Source organism: Nanorana parkeri, unplaced genomic scaffold, assembly GCF_000935625.1.
Source record: "Nanorana parkeri isolate BGI_ZX_2015 unplaced genomic scaffold, ASM93562v1 scaffold1448, whole genome shotgun sequence".
Taxonomy (NCBI): Eukaryota; Metazoa; Chordata; class Amphibia; order Anura; family Dicroglossidae; genus Nanorana; species Nanorana parkeri.
This window is the reverse complement of record NW_017307716.1, coordinates 237,842-261,243: the sequence shown is the minus strand read 5'-3', so window position 1 is coordinate 261,243 and position 23,402 is coordinate 237,842. Positions and strand designations below refer to the sequence as shown.

At 42.4% G+C, this 23,402-nt stretch overlaps 1 protein-coding gene across 1 annotated transcript in view; it reads left to right on the top strand.

The window, feature by feature from the left end:
• Positions 1-23,402, top strand: part of NTN3 (netrin 3) — a 49,119-nt gene that overhangs the window by 4,915 nt on the left and 20,802 nt on the right. The window contains exon 2 of the mRNA XM_018570052.1: positions 16,829-17,017. Coding sequence (XP_018425554.1) covers positions 16,829-17,017 — 189 coding nt within the window. The remainder of the gene's footprint in view (positions 1-16,828; positions 17,018-23,402) is intronic.

The following is a 23,402-nucleotide window of genomic DNA, read 5'->3' as shown; positions in this document are numbered from 1 at the left end:
ATTGCCACTTGAGGCGATTGCCTCAGGCTGCCTCATTATCAGGGTGGCTCTGTTGCTGGTAGCTCAAGACTACGCAGCTTTCATCACTTTCATCATCTTCCTGGATTCCCAGTGTGCTTTACATCTCTTTCCCTGCTGCTTGAAGTGATGCATTCTCATTTTCTCAACACTACATTTCCCATCATGCATTGCTTCCAGCAAGCAATTATAATGTTACATTGTTCAGACGTTGAGTTGTAGTTCAGAAGGCAGGCTCATAGAAGCGCATATTTACAGGGCTGAGTCAAATGGCGTCAGTTCATTGAGAAAGTCCATCCTATGAGCATCTACTATAAGTAAGTTTACAAACTTCTAGATAGATCTGGTTATGAGGAGTGGGATAGAACGCATGGAAATTCAATATAGAAATACAGATTTATTTGTATTTTTTGACTATATATACCTTAGGGTGACGGAAGGACGCTAGTTTGTGTCCTCCCGTTACCCTAAGGAAAACTATGGAGAAAAGCCTTAACCCCATAGTTCTCCTTTAAGGAATAAATAAAACTGCAATATGTGTGGGAAAAGCCGGTTAATATGGTAGGATGATCTTGCCATTGGGGTTCTCCATAGTGGGCCCATTCATGACACACATACCTTCCATTTAATATCTGGAGAGCACTGCGCCATCTGTTTTACCTTTCATAGGTGAATGCTCCATTCAAGGAAGGAATATACATGAAGGCTTCCACTGCTGAGCTGTATTTATGAAAATGCTATCTGCCCGTGTATCATGCTTCTCCTTTGGCTTCAATGCTTCCTGACTCCTGAGTCATTGACCCAGAAACAGTATTCAGATCAAGAGTTCAGGCTTGCTTCAGTGATTGCACTCTTGTTTTAGGTTAGAAAATCAAGAAGTACTGAAACTTTATCTGTAACGGTACCAAAGCCCAAACTTTTTCTTTTTGAAAGGGGTGGTAAGGGGTTAGGTTGGTCCTCGCAATCACTATTTCCAGTTCTAATAGTGATGGACAATCCGAAATTCTGTGTTGTCACCAGAACAGAAGTTGAGAGAAAATCATCCACTATGGACACATGTACTATAAAAAGAGAACATTTCCTGTAAGTTGGAGAGAATTTCACTTCCCATTGTACATGCAGGACAGGATGCGAAGGGAAATCTCCCCAACGGGATACACATGGCAAAAAAGAGATCAGCATGACAGGAACACATGTAGGATTTGAAGAAGGAGGTCCCATAGTAGCCCTGTAGTGGGGTAGCCCCTGTATTGCTGGCAACGGTTTGCTCTAAAAAATGGGTAGGCAACCTTGGCACGCCAGCTGTGCTGAAACTACAGATCCAATCAGAACATCTGCCTCTGGGAGTTATGCATGTGGTTATTAGAGTCTTCCAAGGACTCATGGGAATTGTAGTTCTACAACAGCTGGAGTGGCCTACCCCTGCTCTAAAGGGTTGTCTCCTTCCATGAGTGAAAGGATGATGTCGTCATTCACCCAAATTTTTCGACAAGCTGTAAACTCTCGGATTGCATTGGTTTTGTCCTCGTTTGAGTAAGCAGAGTCTGAATCATCACATCCCATGTGGAAATCAGAGCTCTTATGATCTCATTTGGGCTCATTTAGTAAGATTAGTGACTAACACCAACTCTCTATTACAGAAAAGGTAGTACTGTTTACATTAAGGGAAACAAAGATGGCTAGAGTGATGTTCTGCAGACCTTACTTTGGAGAGATGATCTGCTGGAATGGATGGTAAATCCCTGTATAGGTCCAATATCAAGGTCAAGCAAAGGGTTATAGCTACGGATTAATGCCTGCCATTACAATGTCCTTGAACAGTCTCTTAAAAGCTACGGGGAACCTTAACAAGGTTAGAAAAACATCACGACAGGGTTTCTGATAATTGCTTTAATTAGCCCTGTCCAAAACCACAGAGCCTGTTAGAACAACATTCCAGCTGTCCCAGAGAATACATTGTGTGTGTTCTACAGCACCAGGTATGAGCTGTTTCTACTGTGGCTTCCTTGTGGCAATCCAGTGGCTCCAGTTGGTGTGGAACTATGAGGCCAAGCAGTCAGTGATACTTCACAACAGCAGGACAAAACCTTTGGTGTCTGCACTACATTGCCATTTAAACTGAACCTGTGGCCAGACTCTGGACATTCAAGTATTTACATATTCTTCACCACCAGTAAATAAACATCAGAATAAGTCCTCAATAACCTCTGCAGCCACAGGTATTAAAAAGAAATTCATCCTCAAAGTCCACATAAGAAGCACTGAAGTCTTTCAAGTCCTTTTCTTAGCAGCTTAGCTCACCCTTTCCCCTCCTCCTAGAACACCTGCTTTGAGTTCACAATAAAGATTAAAAGGCTATAGAGCTGCTGAGTCCTTGCTGGGATGAAGATCTGGGGAGGGGAACTGCTGAGCCACTGCTAGTAGGGAGTGCAGGGGGAGCTGAGCTACTGAGTTACTACTGGGAAAGAGGAGTAAGGGGAGTTGAGCTGCTTTGTTACTGCTGGCTGGAAGGAGCAGGGCAAGCTGAGCTGCTAAGTCACTGCTGGGAGGGGGAAGCAAGGGGGGTTGTGCTGCTTTGTTACTGCTGGCTGGAAGGAGCAGGGCAAGTTAAGCTGCTAAATCACTGCTGGGAGGGGGAAGCAAGGGGAGTTGAGCTGCTTTGTTACTGCTGGCTGGGAGGAGCAGGGCAAGCTGAGCTGCTAAGTCACTGCTGGGAGGTGGAAGCAAGGGGAGTTGAGCTGCTTTGTTACTGCTGGCTGGGAGGAGCTGCTGAGAGCATTACATAATTACTTTAGTGCTTCTGGTAATTCATTTGGGATGAATTGCTCCACAGTGCCTGCAGCTACAGAGTTCAGCGAGGACTTGTTTTAGGCTCATTAACAGCTTGTTACGAATATGCATATTTTAAAATGCCTATAGCCTGGTGACAGGTTTACTTTAAATGGCAGACACAGAGTTGCTATACATATTTGTTAACTATTTTACCTATCAAAGGGTTTATTATTGTGTTCAGCCAATCATCCTCAGACAGACAACATAGCCAGGTTGGTGACCACACTTTTTCTTTACAGCAGGAAAGCAATAGAGCTGTGTCACCAATCAGCCTCACATCTTTGGCTATGAACAGGAAGCAGCACACTGATAAAGTGATATTAAAGTCAAAAGGTGTTTAAGCTATTTTAAATGCTGATGAAATCACTAACAATGGAAGCTGCTTCTTGATGTTTACAAGTTTTAGCTTCCTGCAGAATCAGCTGGTCCCCCGAGCACTGGTCCTGATATCCTGTTTTAGGGGGGCTCCTTTCCCTTACAGGGTCTTATGGAGTCACCATTGTGTGTGCCAGTAAGCTGTGTGTATTTACAAACATGGAGAAACAATAAGGAAAGCTATTCTCTCCTTCAAACTAGTAGATGGACGTCTGCTAGAGACTGTTCTGCCCCTTGTGATCTTGTACTGAGTAGGAAGTTCAGGGAGGCCAAGCTGAGAGAGTGGGAGCTGTTTGCAAACATGATGACTGTAAGTGCTTGGCCAAAATATTTAAGGAAATGCTTTGCTGGGTGATGAATATTTGTTTGATCTGGATTCATCATTAAATAAAGGTTGAGAGTTTAATACTCCTTCTGTAAGCATGACCGGTGTGGCTGACAGCACTGTGCAAAGCAGTAGACCCCCAAAGTGGCTTCCCCTCCCTCTCACCCAGCCTAAATGCTGCTGCTCAGGGGAACACAAGAGGCTGATATCAGGAAAGATTCTGGTACGTAAGCTATTTATGCCTGAAATACAAAGTAACATTATTGATTGTTTAATGAATACATAACTGCATTACATTGGGGTTTTTTATATATCTGCCTGGAGTTAGGCTTTAGCAGAAAAGCAATTTACAAAAGAGAGTTACTGGGGAATATTTACATTCATGTATATAGCAAACCACAAAACACCTCTTTTATGACATCCCTGGGATGTGTAATGCACTATAAAATGTGAGTTTTAACGGTTGCCTTACTGCACAAGAAACCTGCTGCTACTGCGGAGCCCACCCTCAGCAATGTGTATGACATAGGGAATATAAAAGTGACCATACACAGGCCAAGCTGTTATTCCTCATCACTCAATACATCTATGCATATTCCAACCATTTTAAAGAGACTCTGTCTCTAGAAACAAAATTAATAAAGTGCTGCAGGTAACAAGGGTTGCCAAATTCAACACTTTTCAGACGGACAAAGCTCTAGCACAGGGTTAGGCAACTTCAGTAATCCAGCTGCTGGGGAACTACAAGTCCCAAGAGGCATTGCAAGACAGCCACAGGGATGACTTCAAGAAGAGGCATGGTGGGATTCCCCAGTAGTAGTTCCACCACAGCTGGAGGGCCAAGGCTGCCTACCCCTGCTCTAGTAGGGACCTTGCTGCTAAACCCAGCGCTCTCACATTACTATTGGCCCTTGGCTATAATGGGCCTCCCCAGTGGTCAATAGGAATGTGCAGGAGGCTGGAAGGGGTGGGTAGCATTCAGTATGCTATGCCTGTCAAAACGGCCCAGCATTTGACCATATCCGTGTCCCTGCTGGGGAGGATTACTCTATTGCCCATTTTCTTGTCCGGATGATCATTGTCACCTGTACTGAAAGTGAGGAAAAATCCAGATTTTTAAAGCTGAACTCCATGGATTATCTTTTTTTTTTAAAACATGCATTGGTCCAGCTTGGTTACACCCAATTCTTCATATCTCACATCTAAAGGGCCACTAAGGATGCAGGAATTGACTGTAATACACTGTGCTACATACAGCCTGCACTGGTCACATCCGGGAGATGCTTAAACGACTTGCCGTCTGTAAACTCAACACAGGGAGTCACTTGCTTGGCACCTCCACCATTCGGAGAACGTCTTGTATTCTTTTCATGACAAGGCATTCTCTGATTGGACAAGACAGAGATTGTGGCGCCATTGTGGCCCACCTCTCTGCCTTGTCCAATCAAAAAATGAATTGAAAAAAATACAAGATTTTCTCTGAATGGTGGAGGTGTCGAGCCAGCAACTCCCCGTGTTCAGTATACAGACATCAAGTTGCTCGAGCACCGAGAAGAGACCAGTGCAGACTGTATGTAGCACAGGCTGCTACAGTGAATTTCTGCATCCTCAGCGGCCCTCCGGATGTGAGATATGAAGAATCAGATGTCATCAAGCTCAACCAATGTAAGTTTTACAAAAAATATATATAATTTCTGTAGTTCCACTTTAAGTTGTCACCAGATTCGGCATAGGCAAGAGAAAACCTTCAAATAGGGACACTTGTTCGGCGACAGCTGTCTAAGAGTGAATTTACCTCATTTTGTTGTGCATGCAGGACAGGAAATATAAGGATATCAGATTGCAAAAAAATTTACCTCACAGGGGTCTTTAACAGGGGCACCCCTAGCTTGGTGAGGTGGATGCTGGTGTTGCATGCTATCCTGGGGGAGGGAGGCATTAAGTGTGGCTTCTACATCATCTCCCTGCCCAGCACTGGCTCTGGCCAGTGTCCTGCTGAGCTCCTGGCAACCATTGATGTCACTGGTTGCCAGGAGCAGGGCGGGACGCCAGACAGAGAATCCTACTGAGCTCCTGGCAACCAGTGACATCACTGGTTGGCAGGAGCTGAGCAGGACGACAGCCACAGCGACCCAGGTTGCTAAGAGCAGGGTGGGGAGATGTGTTTGGCTCTTGCACATCTCCCCGCCCGGCTCTTAGCAACCTTGGACACTCTGGCTGGAAAAGGGACGCCAGGTACACTGTAAACACTGCGGCCATGTCTCTCTGCCTGATGCCCCCTATGTGACCCAAAGAGATGGCACCTTAGGTAACAGCCTCAGGCTACCTTATTATAGGGATGGCCCAGGGTCTTTACAATTCTGTACTCCTTCCAAAATGTAAAAAAAGTATTGGCTTTAGATATACTTTATTCCCTTAGTCAAGGGCATAGAGAACAGGGAGAAAGGACAAATTTACCAGTGACGTCTTCCTGCCCAGCAATCTACACCAACCTTTATATTGCTTCTAGTTCTAAAATTCAAGTCACTGCTCATCCAGAGATATATATGGCATTTCTTAATTGCTTCTCTCACACCTCGTCGGAACATGCAGCAATTTATCTTTTTTATGTTTCTTCAAGGTTTTAGGGGAAAATGGAATATTAGCCGATACGAATTTTCCTTTCTAAAAAACTTCCTATAACCTTTCATGATTGATGGCGGTCCATAAGGAAACGGCCACTTCTCCATGAATATGTTAAACGCTTGTCATTTTTGCCTTCGATCTTGCTGGTTTATTACGGTTCAAACAGTTATGACTTCTATATGGCTAAATCAAAGTATTGACCTAGAGGAAACCGTTAAGAATTCTGTTCTGCTGCCAAGCTAGTGTAGCCGATGTCATCTTATTATGACTTTTTTATGACTTTTTGTCTATGATGTAGCTCTATTGTGTGTTTTTTAATGTATTGATGGTCTAAAGGGCTTTTCTTAACACCTTCACAAAGAGTGGTCTTTAGGACCCTTGTAAGTAGAGAAACTCCCATCCAAAGCTGTATTTTATTATATGTATTTATGTATTTGTTAACTTTTTGTATATGTTCTTTCATTTTCATAATTTGTTACAATGTAACCGGATCCAGTAAGCAGCCTTCGTTGCAGTCATAAACAAACAAAAACATGTTTGAAAGTCAAAGCTGAGTTTAGTATTCCTTCCATTGCCACTTTACGGGGTGTGGGCACATCTGGGTATGTGCACCACCTTTGCGTATGTACGTTATTTCTTAGCACCATGAGTCTGGTAGGGATTTATTATTATTTATTTATTACAGGTATTTATATAGCGCCATCAGTGAATGTAGTGCATTATAAATTATTCATTCACGTCAGTCCCTGCAGTCAAGGAGCTTACAATCTAAGAACCTTATCTCATATACTCACATATACTAGGGCCAATTTACCTACCAGGATGTCTATGGAGCATGGGAGGAAATTCACAAAGGTAAAGGGAAAATGTGCTAACTCCATGCAGCTAGTGTCGTGGATGACCCTGGATTCAGAGCAAGGACCTCAATGCTGCAAGGCAGAAGTGTTAACCACTGAGCCACTGTACTGCTTTCCTGGAGAAAATGTTACAGGCAGGACCATCCGTATAATGAGACAGCCTGAGGTGGGTGTCTCAAGCGGCATCTCATTGTGTCATGTGGGGAAGCATGTCTGCCGCCACCTTTCCGGCCAGAGTGTCAACCTGTGGCACTTTGGGCAGTGTCCCACGCAGCATGCTGATGTCACTGGTTGCCAGGAGCTGAGTGGGAAACTTTGGCTGACGTCCCACCCAGATCCTGGCAACCAGTCATGTCAGTGAGCTGGGTGAGATGCCATGCACCATGAATCAACCATATAATGCCTGCCTACCCGGAATGTCCACAACAAGCCGCTGGAAATCCCCCCCCCCCGCCTTGAGAAGTGCACCAAGAGTAACTAATCCCACTATCCCACCCAAAAGGTGCACTCCATCCTCAGGCGGTGAGACCTAGATGGACGCCCCTGGTTATAGGTTACCTCCTGTGTTAGTCATGTGGCCAAAAGCCAAGGTATTTGGTCATGTGATCTTTTCTGAAGGTGAAAATCAGAGTTCAGGTTGCCTAATTCTTCCCATTAGTATTGACAAATGAATAGTCACATAACTGGGACAGGTAGCAGCAGTTTTTCCATGGTAGATAAGTATTTCAGCCTTTAACTTACTCTCTATTAGTCCTAGCTTTATAGGACAGCTGAAACACTTGGTGTCAAAGCTTACACAGGGTTAATTAGAGTATTTAGGCCTGGCAATTGGCTGCTCAGGTCCAAGCAGTGTATTATAGGAGGTGATCACATGCTCCCCGTACCTGGAATAACTAAGTATTAGCAACTGGCTTGATGGAGCCGTGGAGGAGTGCATGGAAGGTCTACATACAGTATATGTGGATCAGGGTGTGAGCCAAATATGCAAAGTGACAGAGTCTCTTTAAATTAACATTTGGGTATATGCGTGGCTCAGCATACAGAAATATTTCCTTTCATGGTTTCTAACCCATTTTGCCTTTGCAAATCAATATAGTCAAGTTGACAAACTGCAAGAAATGCCAACATACTGACTGCTATGTATTATGGGAAAGTGAGGACCACCCAGATCCGATCCTATTAAAGCGCCTGTTTCTGTGTGATTATAACTCTCTAGATTTCGCTTGTCAAATATTCATCCTGTTGGCCTTGCAATGTGCTGGACCTCAGAAGGGGACAGAGCTGCACCCTCCGTAATAAATCGCTCCCCTCTCAGGATGCTATATTATTTTCCTGACATATTAATGAATTTCACAGCATGTCTGGAAAAACTCGCACCTTAGCTGAGGGTTTTCAGGAAAGGGGGGGAGAGTGAAAGGGTGGGAGGCCGAGCAGGCAAGGAAATCTTGTTTTCATTATACCCTGCCTTAAAAAAGTACTAGAGGTGGAGATGGTCTGTAGAATTGGGGGTGGGTGGGTTGGGGGGGAGGTGCGGGCCGCTCACTGTTGGCTTTTATAAAGCACATGTGGCTTATGAAGCCATCAGGCCCCCCAACAGCTGTAAAATGGTCTGAATTTTGAAATTAGTTTAACAGGGCATGATAGATATAACAGCTCTGGCATGTAAATTGCACAAACCCTCTATGAAATATTGCTGATCAAAACTGTAACTTCCCAAAAAGTGCAATCTGTAAGAGCTAACAGTCTAATTGCAATGCTTTTTTCTTCCCGTATGCCTCCTTTCTTCCTCCCATGTGCGTGCAAGCCCCCCCCAGCGCCCTTAATTTCTTACATTCTGACCTCCTGAGCACCTGGCTCTGTGGGTTAGTGAGAACACCCAGCATCTGGAGTACAGATTGGTCTGGACACCAAATGCACGTGTACATAAAATATACCCACATGTATAGCGTCATTTTGGACTGAGCAGAAAGCACCTAAGCAAAGCACACTGTGAGTTTTTCATTTTCCTGCTTGTATGCTTTTTTTTTTGTACTTAAAGTGATCTTACAGTCATGCTAAAATGCCTAAACCGCTGACAGCAGGTAACTTTGCTTCCAGTCCCTCTTCATTCAATGCCGCCTTAACCCCACAGGCAGCTATATATAAGGTACTTCCTCAAAGTCACTATTTGCATAAGCAAATGCAAGTCCCCTATACTAAGTCTTGGTCACCCAGGCACCAGCCATTAGGTTCTCAAAGCTAGCAAAACAGAAGAAGTATCCTTATCTTCCAAAAAAAGTGACAGTTATTTTCAGATGAGTCCAATAAATGTCACATAGCTACAAATAGAGTGCCTTAGTCTGGTGTGGCCTCCCCAGCGCAACCCCCACCTCACCACCCCCTCCCCGCAACATGCACCGAGAGTAGCTATCCACCTATCCACTTTGAGAAAGTCACTATGTGCATAGCTGGGTCAGCAGGGCTTTGGTGTCACTGGGAGATGGAGCGCCAGCATGTCCCAGGCTTCTTGTCCTACCAGTCTGTACTTTGCTGCAGGGGTTTGCCAGAGGCTGACACCAAGTCAAATTCGGGTACTTACACTGCGTGTAGCGCTGAACTTTACAGAGCTGCATTAGTTTTAGTCTTTCATATCTGCCTGGAGTACAGATTTAAGAGCATTTAAATGCAGGGAAGCCAGAAAATATCAAGAGAAAAAAAACACTAAGGGATCTCTCAGCAAATCGCAACCGTAAGCCACTGTTATCACTTGAGGTTCAGGGAAAAATGTAGTTTCAGCTTTAGATTGAGATTATCTTTAATGGCCTTCTGTTTGGAATGGAATGGACTACTCGAATCTCTTCTGCTACTGAAGTCTAATAAAGAGCTTCTGATTTACATTTAATGTCTGATTTAAAATATAATTGTATATATTGGGAAGAAAATAAATAGTTTTCTTCATAACAAGAAATTTCTTGGCACTGTCTTCCTTGAGAATGTTGCCATTTCTGTTTTATTAGTCACAGGCTAAACGCTCTTATAACTGCCACCTACTGGATGAAAATTGTCATCTACTGGATGAAAACCGTTAACTAAAAAATTACCAACTGCACTGATACATCGCAGGCATAGCTCTTATTGAAACCCCTGAAAATGATTATTAATGTAAATGGTTAAAATGTAATAATAGTTTGTAAAGCCGCCAATTAGAGTGATGGACCAATAGCAAGTTGTGGGTTCAGGGTGAGGAAATTCCCAGTAAGACTTCAGAAACTTAAAGTGCCCAGAACATGCACACTAAATTATTTATATACTCCGAACAAGCAGGAAAAGCACTCTAAAACACGACCTCATTCATCTCTGTATCTATGAGCCTTGTGGAGAAATTCATTTTCAAAGTTCACAACACAGGCACTGAAATCTTAGCTTTTTTTAAAAGGAGAGCAGATCTTGGCAGCCCACCATTCTTCTAATGTAAACACATGGCTGGTGTTTCTTAGTTGTTATGGTCACCAAACGCATTACAATCAATGTTAGATTTACCAAAGCAAAGTAATATGGGGACCTACGTAGTCTATCCTATCAGGCAAGTCCTTGCGCTACAATTGTGGCAATTGTTGGCAGAGCTAAAGGAGATTGTACACTCAAATTGGAACGTGTGTGAAGAGCTTTTAGGAACCAACTTTAGAGTTTTAGTAACCTTTATTGATCTTTTAGAATGAATAACCACATTAAAAGCAACTACAGAGGTCAGTGACGGCTTGTTTTAAAGCTCTTTTACTGTTTGCTTTTTTTGCTGGTTGTTAAGAATGTGTAAATAGTTTAATATCCACAGGTGTACTTTAAGGACTTGTTCACATTGGTTTTGTTGAGTTGTGTTGATCGATGTTAATCATTCAGGGCAAAGCACATGTTTGGTATACTCCACCCTCAAAGGCAGCATATATTTACCTCTCCTTCACTCCAACATTGCTCTGTTCAGTCTCCAGGAGCCAAAGGAAGTACCTTGTACTTCCAGGTATGTAGGAGCATGTGTCCATAACCGTGTGTGACCTAACCACCCTGACAAATGTAGTTACTCAATACTTTACTTGTAAGATCAGTGTGAGAGCAAATAGAAAGTAAGTATTGTGCCCTGCATATTCGAGATCCCGGATGTTGGGATTCATTAATGTGTATGTGGCAATTGGCAGCTCAGGCACTGTGCTCTGTAATACGGGAGGCAAGGGGGAGCATGTAAACCATATGGCCAAACATTTGTCGACACCTGACCATCAAACACATGTATGAGTTTGATGAACATCCCATTCCAAAACCATAGACATTGATATGGAGTTGACACCCCACTGTGACAATCTCCACTCTTAGGGGAAAGTTTTTCAGAAGAGTTATAAATGTGTCTGTGGAAATTTGTTCCCATTAACACACTGGATGAGAAGATCCAGCTTGCAATCAGTGTTCAGATTCATCCGAATCTGAACATAGGGTTGAGGTCAGGGCTCGGTGTAGACCACTTGGTTTCCTCCACACCAAACTCATCAAACCATGTCTTTATTGAGATGGCTTTCTGTACCTGAACTCAATAATTTGGAGGGCTGCCCACATACGTTTGGCCATATAGTGTATGTCTGCCTAATATTCATGGCACCAATGCTAGATTGGGGTTACAGAGAACAAGCCTGCTGTACAACATATAAGCCATACTCTGCATTGTATATGCAGAATACTTTTAGGTTCACCACCAGGTTCATATTTTACATCTGGACATGTCAATGTATACTCCTAACAAATGCTGTAACCTGTATGGAAAATCTTAAAATAGTATTTTCTATTGCAGCCTGATCCAGCTCATAAATTCATAGACATATATCATATACAATGTTTAAAATCCATCAGCGTATGTACACATTAAAGAGACAACCTTTGTATATACAAGTCACACCATTCGCAGCCACACACGCAGAAAGACATTTCAACAGACAGAGAGAAGAACAGACAAACCCAGGTGGAGTCCACCAAACCCCAACTGACACACACACGTGCCCCACAAAAGACACCCTTGGCCCACCAGCTCTGCATACCTATACATATGTAAATATACAATCCCTTGGAGATTCCCAGAGAAACCTTTGCAGCCAGGAAGAATTAAATTAGCACATATAGCACTGAAAGTGTTAACATATGCTCTGTGTGACATTTAGGAGGTAATTTACTAAACCTATGAGAGAAATATACAAATGGAGTCACATTATCTCCTGCGTCCTTCGTTGCTCTGATTAAAAAATGATCCTTTCAAAAACAGAGACTCTCCATAGTTGTAAGTTGCCCATATGAGGTTCAGGAGTAAATGGGAATATTTTAACTAATCAAACAGAAATAGCAGAAATAACTCAAGATTCACACAGCTTTCACCCAAGATTTACACATTTTCTAACTAGATTCCAAAAACTATGTGAACTTTGGGTGATAGTTGTATATAACTTCTGAAAACATTTATAAATAGACCCCTTAGAACAGGGGTAGCCAAACTTCAGTCCTCCAGCTGCGGTGAAATGACAAATCCCATCATGCATCTGCCTCTGGAGGTCATGTCGTTGGCAGTCAGAGTCTTGCAATGCCTTATGGGACTTCCACTGTTGCTGGAGTGGCAAAGGATACCTCTGTGTTAGAATATTCTCTTTCATTACGTAAGTTCATAGCCACCGGATAGTTGTGTACATTTCTGCCCAAGATAAATAAAGTGACCCTGTTAGGGAGTCGGCAAAATTAGAAAGGCTTTACCCATTAAGAAAGCAGGTTTACATATGCCTTTCCATCAGCCCGTTTGCTAAAATTATGATCTATAGCAATGTATCTGGAACTGATTCTGCTCCATGGTGTTTCCCATTGGCTACTGTGGTTCATCCCATTGGCCCCTGTGTTACTATTGTGTTCTCCATTTCCTAGGGGTCAGTAGGGGGAACCACAGTGGCCAGCTGAGGGAGCTGCTATCCAACTAGACTGAGGTGTTGACTCATTGGCAAATGGGTCAATGGGCAGGTATGCATAAACCTGCTTTCTTCTCAGCATAATTTTCTTGACAGGGTTACTATACGTTTTGTGAAACCATCAAGGTTTGCTGGCAAATTTAAAGTTTTTCAGCTTGCATCTCAGCTGCGAGCATCCCATTGTGAGGAACCCATCACACACAAACCTTCCAGTATCCAAGAAGAGCAAACATTTGACCTGCAAGCTGTTGTAAAATGCTTATTCCATGAGAGATTTCTAACCGAGTATCCTTAATCAGTTCATTTCCTGTGAAGCTCATCAATTGATGTCACCCGTCGGACACACCTTTGTTTCCCAGACGTTTTCGGCCAAGTGAAGTACAGCATTCACATTTGCAACACAGTAATGGCCATAAACAGTTTCTATATGTTGGTTAATTTCGATTGCTGCAACACCTGCTGTTGGGCACTCAAAAACGGCACAAGGATTGACCCTCAGGGTCCACTTCAATAGCAAATCAACCATTCACTGTAATGACCTGCTTCCAGTTGAGGTAATGGAAGAGAACCTACACAACATAGCAGAACCTACACAACTTGTTGCATATGAGTGCTGCCATCTGTTGACAAGATATAAAAGTGTAGCCATTTATTTTCAATTACCCTTACCCTAAACAAGTGGAGGTCAATTGTCTTAAATATGGACAATTCGGCTCAGGTCTTTCAGCACCAGTTGGGAACATTTTATTGGTACTTAATTTTTAGTCAGTAATACAGAAATGATTTGTTTAGGTGTAAACATCAAAATATCTGCACTAATATCAGCATTATTTTCATCAAAATTATTCTCTGTGATAAGGTGAATGCCTGGTCTGGAGGTTCAAGGGGCCGACCCAAGTAAAATATCCATTTTGGGTAGATTGGCACTTTAAGGCCTCAGTTTAGGGTTTAGGTTAAAGCTGAACTCAAAGCAAAAATTAAATACACTGTTGAACCGCATATGCATGAACTACCTCACCAGCCATAAATGATGTATTTTATTAAAGCCACTATTGTGTTCTAGGTACTCTTGCCACAGAGCATAGCCAGGTCCCTAAACTTTATTGTCTGCACTACAGTTAACATAATGCAGCCTAGTCATGAACCACCACAATCCCACTGGATAGTGTAGTAACAGTGGCTCACTGATGATGTCATCCCTGAGCTCCCTGTTTTCCTGATAGCTCTCCATGCTAGACTGAATGCAATGTGTAATACAACAGAGTCTGATTGGCCTAAGGTGCTGTTTCTTCTTCTCCCAGTTTGAGATCTGATGGACAGCTGACCACAGGAGACTAAAGTTAGGTTATGGGTTAAGGTGAGGAATGAGGTTAAGATTTTATTGAAGCTTAGAGGTAGGTTTCAGGTTGAGTTGAAGGAAACTTAATCATTTAAAATTTTTCAGCTGTTACATTATTTTTTGGGTGTATCAGAGTCATATATTTATAAGATCAGTTTCAGAAGCTGAGAAGCAATATATGTCCGAAGTGCAATTACTTACTCCAAATTACATATTCCAGAGAGCAATTACTGGTTACTAAGGTTTATGAACAGCATCCCATGTTTTTATAAGTACTACATAGCAACAAGGCAAATTGGTCCCATTAAGCACAATAGGTATGTCAATGAGCTGAACAAGCTTTAAAGAAAATCTGTGTTTTGTCCATGCTTGGCCCCATCAGTTTCCTTTAAGCCTGTGACACACTCCACGCAAAGCCGTGCAGAGTGAAGCAAAGCTGTCTGGCACGGAGCTTTGCGTGCAGTGTGTGAGCTGAGTGCATGCAGATGTTTGCACCTTCAGCCAATCGGCTCGTGCGTAACAACCAGCCAGATGTCGCATGCTGACGCGCGGGTTTAGCCCGGGAGCCGATTGGCTGAAGATTACATTTTTCATCTCGGCTCGCTCAGCTACACGAGCTCTTACAAGCTGAGGTGCCGAGGGGAATATTACATGACACACTGCTCGCGAAGGCAGCGGGCCACCGCTCCGCGCTGCTTCGCGTGCACTTTGTCACAGCCTTGACTCTTCCATCAGTACTGCTGGGTATGGAAAAACATGTGACTCACTCCACTTCTGCTCATGGGACAGCAATTGTGTTTGGTTACTGGCCCACCACATAAGGGCAGGTAGGGAGTACTTAGGCAGTGTAAGCTCCTACTTGGAGCTTATACATGGCTTCCTTTGCTCGGTGCCAGCAGCAGAGTGCTGGGGGAACAAAGGAACGATGAGTAGGTGATGCTGAGGAGGGGGTATTTATTTATTACAGCTATTTATATAGCGCCAACAATTTACACAGCACTTTAAATAGTTGCACATCAGTCCCTACCCTCAAGGAACTTACAATCTAAGGTACCTATCTCACATAGAGGGCCAACTTAGAGAGGAGCCAATTAGACTACCAGCATGTCTTTGGAGCATGGTAGGAAACCAGAGTATTCGAAGCAAACCCACAGGGAGAACATGCAAACTCCTTGCAGATAGTAACCTATCGCTTTGCCCTACATATACATATCATAGGTGTGCTTTAATCAGCTGGTGGGCTTAAAACCCTGCCATTCACAGCCAGCCTGCTTTAAAAATATGCTTCCTACTCGGGTCATCACAGGTAGAGCCAATGTGATTGGTGATTGATTGAAGTTTCTATGTTTTATTGAAAAAACAATATTTTGTTAATGGAAAACTGATGCGTATCCTCACCAACTCACAATAGACATTTCTCAAAGGTTTGGGATCTATGGATCCATTATGCACACCCTGAGCTCTTGAGGATGAGCTTGGCTTTGTAATGAGCTGTCACATTATGATGTGGTGGCTTGGAGGAGCTCCGATACTGAATCCCTTCCCGTTCCCTTCTTTTCCCCTTTTCTATAGTCTAGTTCTTGGTGTTCTTTCCTTCCTTTCTTCATTCAACTCCTTCCTTCTGTGGATTTAAATTCACTACGGGACTCTGTGGTAACTCTTGATATGATGGTAGATGTTCACAGGCAAGTTTGTAAGAGTGGATGGAGCCCCGTTTAGGGGACATCTTTGATTTTAACCCCATGTCCTTGTTTTAGTCCTCTTGGTATTATTGTACTATAGTATTGCTGTTTTAATTATGTCAATAATCTGAGTATCATTGTACTAAATCATTTTAGCGCATCCTACTACAGAAGGGCTTTAATCGATCCCCACTAGGGGTCGACTGATATCGGGTTTTTTTCAGAACCAATACCAATTATGGGCCACCTTTCAGGCTACTAACCGAGGTCAGGTGCCGACATTCTGTTTACATCCAGCTGTGGAACCTTAGGCCGGCAGACGAACACATAGCCCGGTGACCGATTGGGGATGAGCCGTATTGGTTGGTGCGCTGGCTCCCCTTTATGGTCGGTATTTGTAATACTAGACAATTTAAGACCGATACCGATGATTACAAATTTTGTGAACAACGGCCCGATTACCGATAATCGGGCGACCCAAACTCCCCATACTCCCCATACAGTATGCTGGGGTTTGGATGCTGGAATGACAATACTTGCTGGTGTTTTGAATTGTTGTGTACATTGCATGTGCTTTACAAATTAATAAAAATGATTGAAAAGAAAAAACAATATTTTGGCAAACTAATAAAATGTGGATCAAAAAAGTGAGCTGTTTTTGACTGTTGTTTTTGTTCTTATAAAACATCACTGAAATATTTTCACCAGGACTAATGGGCACACTTTATTATAAGTTCAATGAAATACTAGTCATGTGGATAACTCAAGTGACAACCACCCACCCTCTGACTGTGACAATTTTGTGTTCTCAGCTTGTACCTGTAACCTGCATGCTCGCCGTTGTCGCTTCAACATGGAACTGTACAAGCTGTCTGGAAGGAAGAGCGGAGGTGTGTGCCTAAACTGCAGGCACAATACAGCGGGCAGGCATTGCCACTACTGCAAAGAGGGCTTCTACCGGGACGTCAGCCGACCCATCACCGACCGAAGAGCCTGCAAAGGTAAGGCAGGTGTCTTATTTATGCATATTTGTATAGTCATTATACCTAACATACACTGCCAGAACAAGGGCCTGTGTCATAGTCATTATACCTAATATACAGTGTCGGAACAAGGGCCTGTGCCATAGTCATTATACCTAACATACACTGCCAGAACAAGGGCCTGTGTCATAGTCATTATACCTAATATACAGTGGCGGAACAAGGGCCTGTGCCATAGTCATTATACCTAATATACAGTGTCGGGACAAGGGTCTGTGCCATTGTCATTATACCTAATATACACTGCCAGAACAAGGGCCTGTGCCATAGTCATTATACCTAATATACAGTGCCGGGACAAGGGCCTGTGCCATAGTCATTATATCTAATACTGTATACAGTGCCAGAACAAGGGCCTGTGCCATAGTCATTATACCTAACATACCGTGCCAGAACAAGGGCCTGTGCCATAGTTATTATACATAATATACAGTGTCGGGACAAGGGCCTGTGCCATAGTCATTATACCTAATATACAGTGCCAGAACAAGGGCCTGTGCCATAGTCATTATACCTAATATATAGTGCCAGAACAAGGGCCTGTGCCATAGTCATTATACCTAATATACAGTGCCGGGACAAGGGCCTGTGTCATAGTCATTATACTTAATATACAGTGCTGGGACAAGGGCCTGTGCCCTAGTCATTATACCTAATATACAGTGTCGGAAACAAGGTCCTCTGCCGCCCAAGGTGAAGATCCCAAAGTGCATTTTAATTCAGCGTTACAAAAAGAAAAACAAAATTAAGTTTTTGCAATGTCTATACATACAGTAAAAAAAAAAAAGAAAGAAAGAAAGGGAATGGAGAAGTTAATAAAAAAACGAGTTAGCTAAAATTGTACATACAAGTTTTAAGGTTAAAAAAAAAATTATTAGAGCAAACTGCTATTTATTTTGATTTGTTCCTTTTTTAAAGGTGTTAGAATAATGTTCCTGGTACAAAGCATTTGTTGTTTTTTTTTTAATTTGGTGCAACACATGAACAAATGGAAATGTAAAAAGTTTACATATCTAAACGTTTGCAGCCATATTTGAGAAACCCCTCACTATATGTTTGTTATGTCTTCCCATTCCACACAACATACCAAAAAAAAAATACTTTAAAAAATACTTTTAAATATTTCTTTGGTGAAGGCCTTTGTGCAGATTGCAGGCTACGCTGAGCAGTTTTAAAGTTAAATAGAGGGACAAACTGGAGAACAGGCCGAGCTTCCTCTCATTAACACACAAGGCTTCTAAGTCTTTAACCCTTTGTTAGGATAGGCATTGTTTAAATCTTGTTTACAACTGATATTGAGATCAGCCAGTACAGTACAGACAGGGTTAATTAGAGTAAACATGACTTCCCACAGCACCCTCCTTAACATTACATAGTGGGAAAGCTAGGTAGATTTTTTTTAAGCAAGTATAAATTACTTAAAAATGTAAGCAGCTATTTTTTTTATATTTTTTTAAGTTACACAATGTGAATGGGAACATGTAACAAATATAAAGAAGTTGGTATCCAAATTTGGCTGCAAAATTGGAAATATACTTTAAATCCTAGTTCCGGACATTTACACAATTATTAAACTGGCCTCCCCCAGCTGATAAAGGACTTACTGCTTTTTTTTTTTTCTAGGGAATCATATAACACAGAGTACACAAAGCTCAGAAGTAAAATCTTAAAAATATGTGTTCAAATACCTTAACTATTACCAAAAATGTATCTTATTTGTGTATCACTCGGCTGTAGATCCTCAAATCATCTCTGAATTGGCGCTGACACTGTCCTCCCATGGTCCCTGTGTGTGTTGTAAAGTAGTCACCATTCCAAGCTCTAAACATGACTTCCCACAGCACCCTCCTTAACATTACATAGTGGGAAAGCTAGGTAGATTTTTTTTAAGCAAGTATAAATTACTTAAAAATGTAAGCAGCTATTTTTTTTATATTTTTTTAAGTTACACAATGTGAATGGGAACATGTAACAAATATAAAGAAGTTGGTATCCAAATTTGGCTGCAAAATTGGAAATATACTTTAAATCCTAGTTCCGGACATTTACACAATTATTAAACTGGCCTCCCCCAGCTGATAAAGGACTTACTGCTTTTTTTTTTTTCTAGGGAATCATATAACACAGAGTACACAAAGCTCAGAAGTAAAATCTTAAAAATATGTGTTCAAATACCTTAACTATTACCAAAAATGTATCTTATTTGTGTATCACTCGGCTGTAGATCCTCAAATCATCTCTGAATTGGCGCTGACACTGTCCTCCCATGGTCCCTGTGTGTGTTGTAAAGTAGTCACCATTCCAAGCTCGCTCCTGTGATGGACTACAATCTCACATTTAGTTTACTAGTGTGTTTTGAGATTGTAGTCCATCACGGGAGCGAGCTTGGAGCGGTGGCTACTTTACAACACACACAGGGACCATGGGAAACAAAAGTAGCCACCCTCCAGGAGGAAGGACAGTATAAGCACAAATGGTCCCACATGCCATAGTTTCCCCCGCTGGTTCAGGTTGTGAAGACTGGTCCTCTAAAGCCACTCTTCTTGCCGGTCTCCGACCCATCATGTGGCTTCCCCTTTTGTGATGTCATCAGATGTAATACAGGACCAGCAGCCACCAGTGATCATGTATTGTATGTGATGATGTAGAAGTGCCTACCCCCATTCAAGTGCTGGAGAGTGTAAGAACATATTTCCAGCTGGACCTGGTTCTTGGTTAAGGTCCGTGTTGTCCTGACACAGGAAGTGTCCATCAGACTGTAACAGTCAGGATCACTTGCATTGGTCCTGTATTGTGCCTGACGACATCGCGAGAGGGGCAGCCGCATGATGGATCAGAGACTTAAAAGAAAAATGACTTTATTGGACCAGTCTTCACAACCTGAACCAGTGGGGAGGCACCATGGCTTGTGGGACCATGGAATAATTTAGGTAATGCTCTGTGTTATATGATACCCTAGAAAAAAAAGAGCCGTAAATCTATTATCAGCTGCGGGCAGGATTTTATTAAGGAAATAAGGAAAACCAAAGATAACTGAAGGGAAAACAACATAAAGATTGGAACAAGTGCAAGACACGCCATTGTTTCTTGTATTCTTCATGGTAAGGTTCAGATGCACTTTATTTGCTCTAGATTTGGGATTGGAAAGCCCTCACGTAGAGTAACTCCAAACTGGCCACACAAATGAGCAAACCTATGTGCAACTCTTCAGTACAAAACCCCACAATCACTAAAGCTTCATTCCAATACAATATAGAAATGCAGCTTATAAACAAATTCAGGCTACTCATTGTGTGGTCCTAATTATTAACTTGTACTATTCATCTTGTGCAGCTACATTGCCTACTACATCCCTGTGATTGCTAGTATGCTTATGTTAGAAAGAGCCCAAATGTGAGCCTACATAAATCTTCCAGGCACCCTTGGTAATGCTATTTTAGGGGAACAGGGGGCGGTTGGCTGAAATTCCAACCTGGCCATTTTTATTTTTTTTACCCCATAGAGCAAGGTATCACTACCAGACAATGCAGCCAGGTCCCCCCCTTCCCATTGTAGCAGCGGGATTGCTCATCAAACCACACCCCCAGCCTACTGATTGGAAAACTAAGGAGCAACAGTATACTGATATCATAATTTCTCTGCTCTCTTCTCCAGTCAGCAAAGCATAATTGGTTCTGATTGCAACCCCTCAGCCTTCCAATGTAAGTGCTGCTGCATAGGGAAGGCTAATAACAAATGTAAGCATTTATAGAAGCTGCATTCAAAATGCACTTCAAGTTTTTTCTTTATGTACAGTACATATATATAAATATATATATATTCCCCATTTCCATTCACCTTATATTTTTCTCTCGTAGCTTCCTAACACGTTCCTTTTTCCACCATTAAAATGAAAAGAAAAAAAAAGACCTGGAAAGAATTTCCCTCGCTCTCTTTTTTCTTTTTTTTTTCCTGTCCCATAACAAGGTGGCAATTAGTTTCTCCTAATGAGCCCTAACGCGTCCCCATCCCCCTCTCCTCCTTTCTTTTGCCAGTTTTCTATTGGCTAAATGACTCTACCAGCTGTGACTTTCCCCATTTGGATGAAATTCCTCCCATTTTTCACACGGAAAATACAGCTCCGACTTCTAAACAGCTGCAGCTGAGGTCGTCGCTGTAAAGGGGCTCACAGACAGCTGTTTAAAGGGTCTCGTCTGCCCCGAATTCGTTCCTTTTTCATCAGACGCTTGCGATACCTAGATTTTGCACCGGATCATAAATATTAAAGCGTCTTTCAGTCCGGACATGGGTTCAGATATTTCATGCTTATTAATGGAATCCTGCACCAATAATGCCCTCTGAAAAGCTGCCGGGCTGAATTGAAATTGAACGGATTGCTTTGATAGGCCCTCGCATTATGCAGCTGTTGGAAAATCTAAGTTAGATTGGGCAGAGATTGTACAAGCAGATTGTAATGTGTGCCAATTGACTCCAGGCAAGCAGCTAACTACACAGATGAAATACTGGTTATAAAAAAGCTGTTGTGTTGGTATTTCTTTCTGTCCTGTCCTAAGGTTTTCACAGTTCTGCCACGCAGCATTGCCCTGCCTGGAAAAGGAGGAGATCTGCTTTTTCTTAGTTGCAGTTAAAGTCCACCTGCAGAGCAATTAAAAGTGTTAATGCAAGGGTTACGTGCTCATTTATGCCTAGTGGCAGGGGCATCCCTAGCACTTTGGCCACCTGAGGCAGTGGGAGGGGAGGGGGGGTGCATGCTACCAAGGAATGGGGGGGCAGGCAATTTTGAAACATTGGTAACAGGGTCTCTTTAAGTTTTATTTTCATACCCACAGGAGAAAACAGCCAGTGAAATCCTATTAGGTGCTATGGGCAACGCTTCCCTTTAAAAGCCAAGTCCAGCCAAAACTGAAATTTCACAGGGCTATTCACAAAAGGGTGAAGAATTTGGAGAAGGCAGGAGAAGTGAAAAATCTAGGACAACATAGCTGAACTGGAAAGTGAGCTGAATTAGAGAATTTTCCCCAATCAGCTATGTTGTCCTAGATTGTTCACTTCACCTGCCTTCTCCAAACTCTTCACCTTTTTGTGAATAACCCGCTCAGTAACGAATGAAAGAGGCCAGGGTAAGTCCCTCATCTTTTAGGGGCTCCGATGAGATTTTACCTCTAGAGTTTCCAGCATTGCTCAAACGTCTTAGCCATTATTAAGTGCATCAATATCTAGGCTCATTGCGTCTCTCTCATTAACATTGGCAATATGAGAGATGATTGAGAGATATAAAATGCCATCAACCTACAGACATTGAGTGAATACTGATGTATCCATTACTGATATAATTCTACCTTAATATGGAACTCTACCCCTATTTTGGCTGCAGACTGACAATGCAAGGTTTTATCTTCTCTACTACTATCTCAGTGACCTCGGGGTGTAGATCTCATCCACCTTTAATTAGGTGTCAACTGTGAGATGAACTTCCTGCTTCTTCTTTATGAAATGTATTTTCCAATCTCCAAATATTGCTATGGAAAACTCACATTATGCCGGTGTCACCGCACCCCTAAGGGATGCTCACATGGATTTTACCACCCCACAGTGGATTTTCCATAGGAATATACAGGCCCCTATCAGAATACATGGAAAATGCTCACAAAAGTGTCTCGGATATCAGGGCAAGCCCAGGGCTTGAGAGAAATCTTTAATCAGGGACACCGACAGAATATAGACCTAATGAAGATCAAACTCCATCTAAATGTCCAAAATAATGTTGAGTTCTATTTTAACTTGCTCCAGTGACCCAGTGAATATTGTCATTTGAATATAGGCAGCTCCATATAACAGTATCAGACAGAGGTTTTAGGATGTCCCTACATGAACTCTGTTGACATAGTCAAGGGCTCAGCAATTTTACTATTTATTCTTGTAGTGAAACCCTTGGCATGGCAGTAAGGATCAAATTTGAGTAGCCCACCCTTGCTATATGCAGCTGTGCTTTAATGCCGAACAATGTCTTGTATAGACAAGACTAATTAGTGATTTTATCCCTGTGATCCTTCTAAGAACATATATACAGTTTCCAAATAAACAGATTTGCTTAGGTCATTCTGCTTGTGGGAACAATGTGAATGTATAATGTCAACGTAAGGCAAAATTGTAGCTTTAGGTGGCAATAAGGCACAGTTGTGGGTCCTTCTCCCACTGACCACCAATGTAAGAAGGCTCTTCTTCCAAAGACCACCAATGGAAAGGGGTCCTTCTCCCACTGACCGCAAATGTAAGGGACATTTTTCCACTGACATCAATGTAAGTGGGCACTACACTGACCATTAATATAAACCAGCATTTC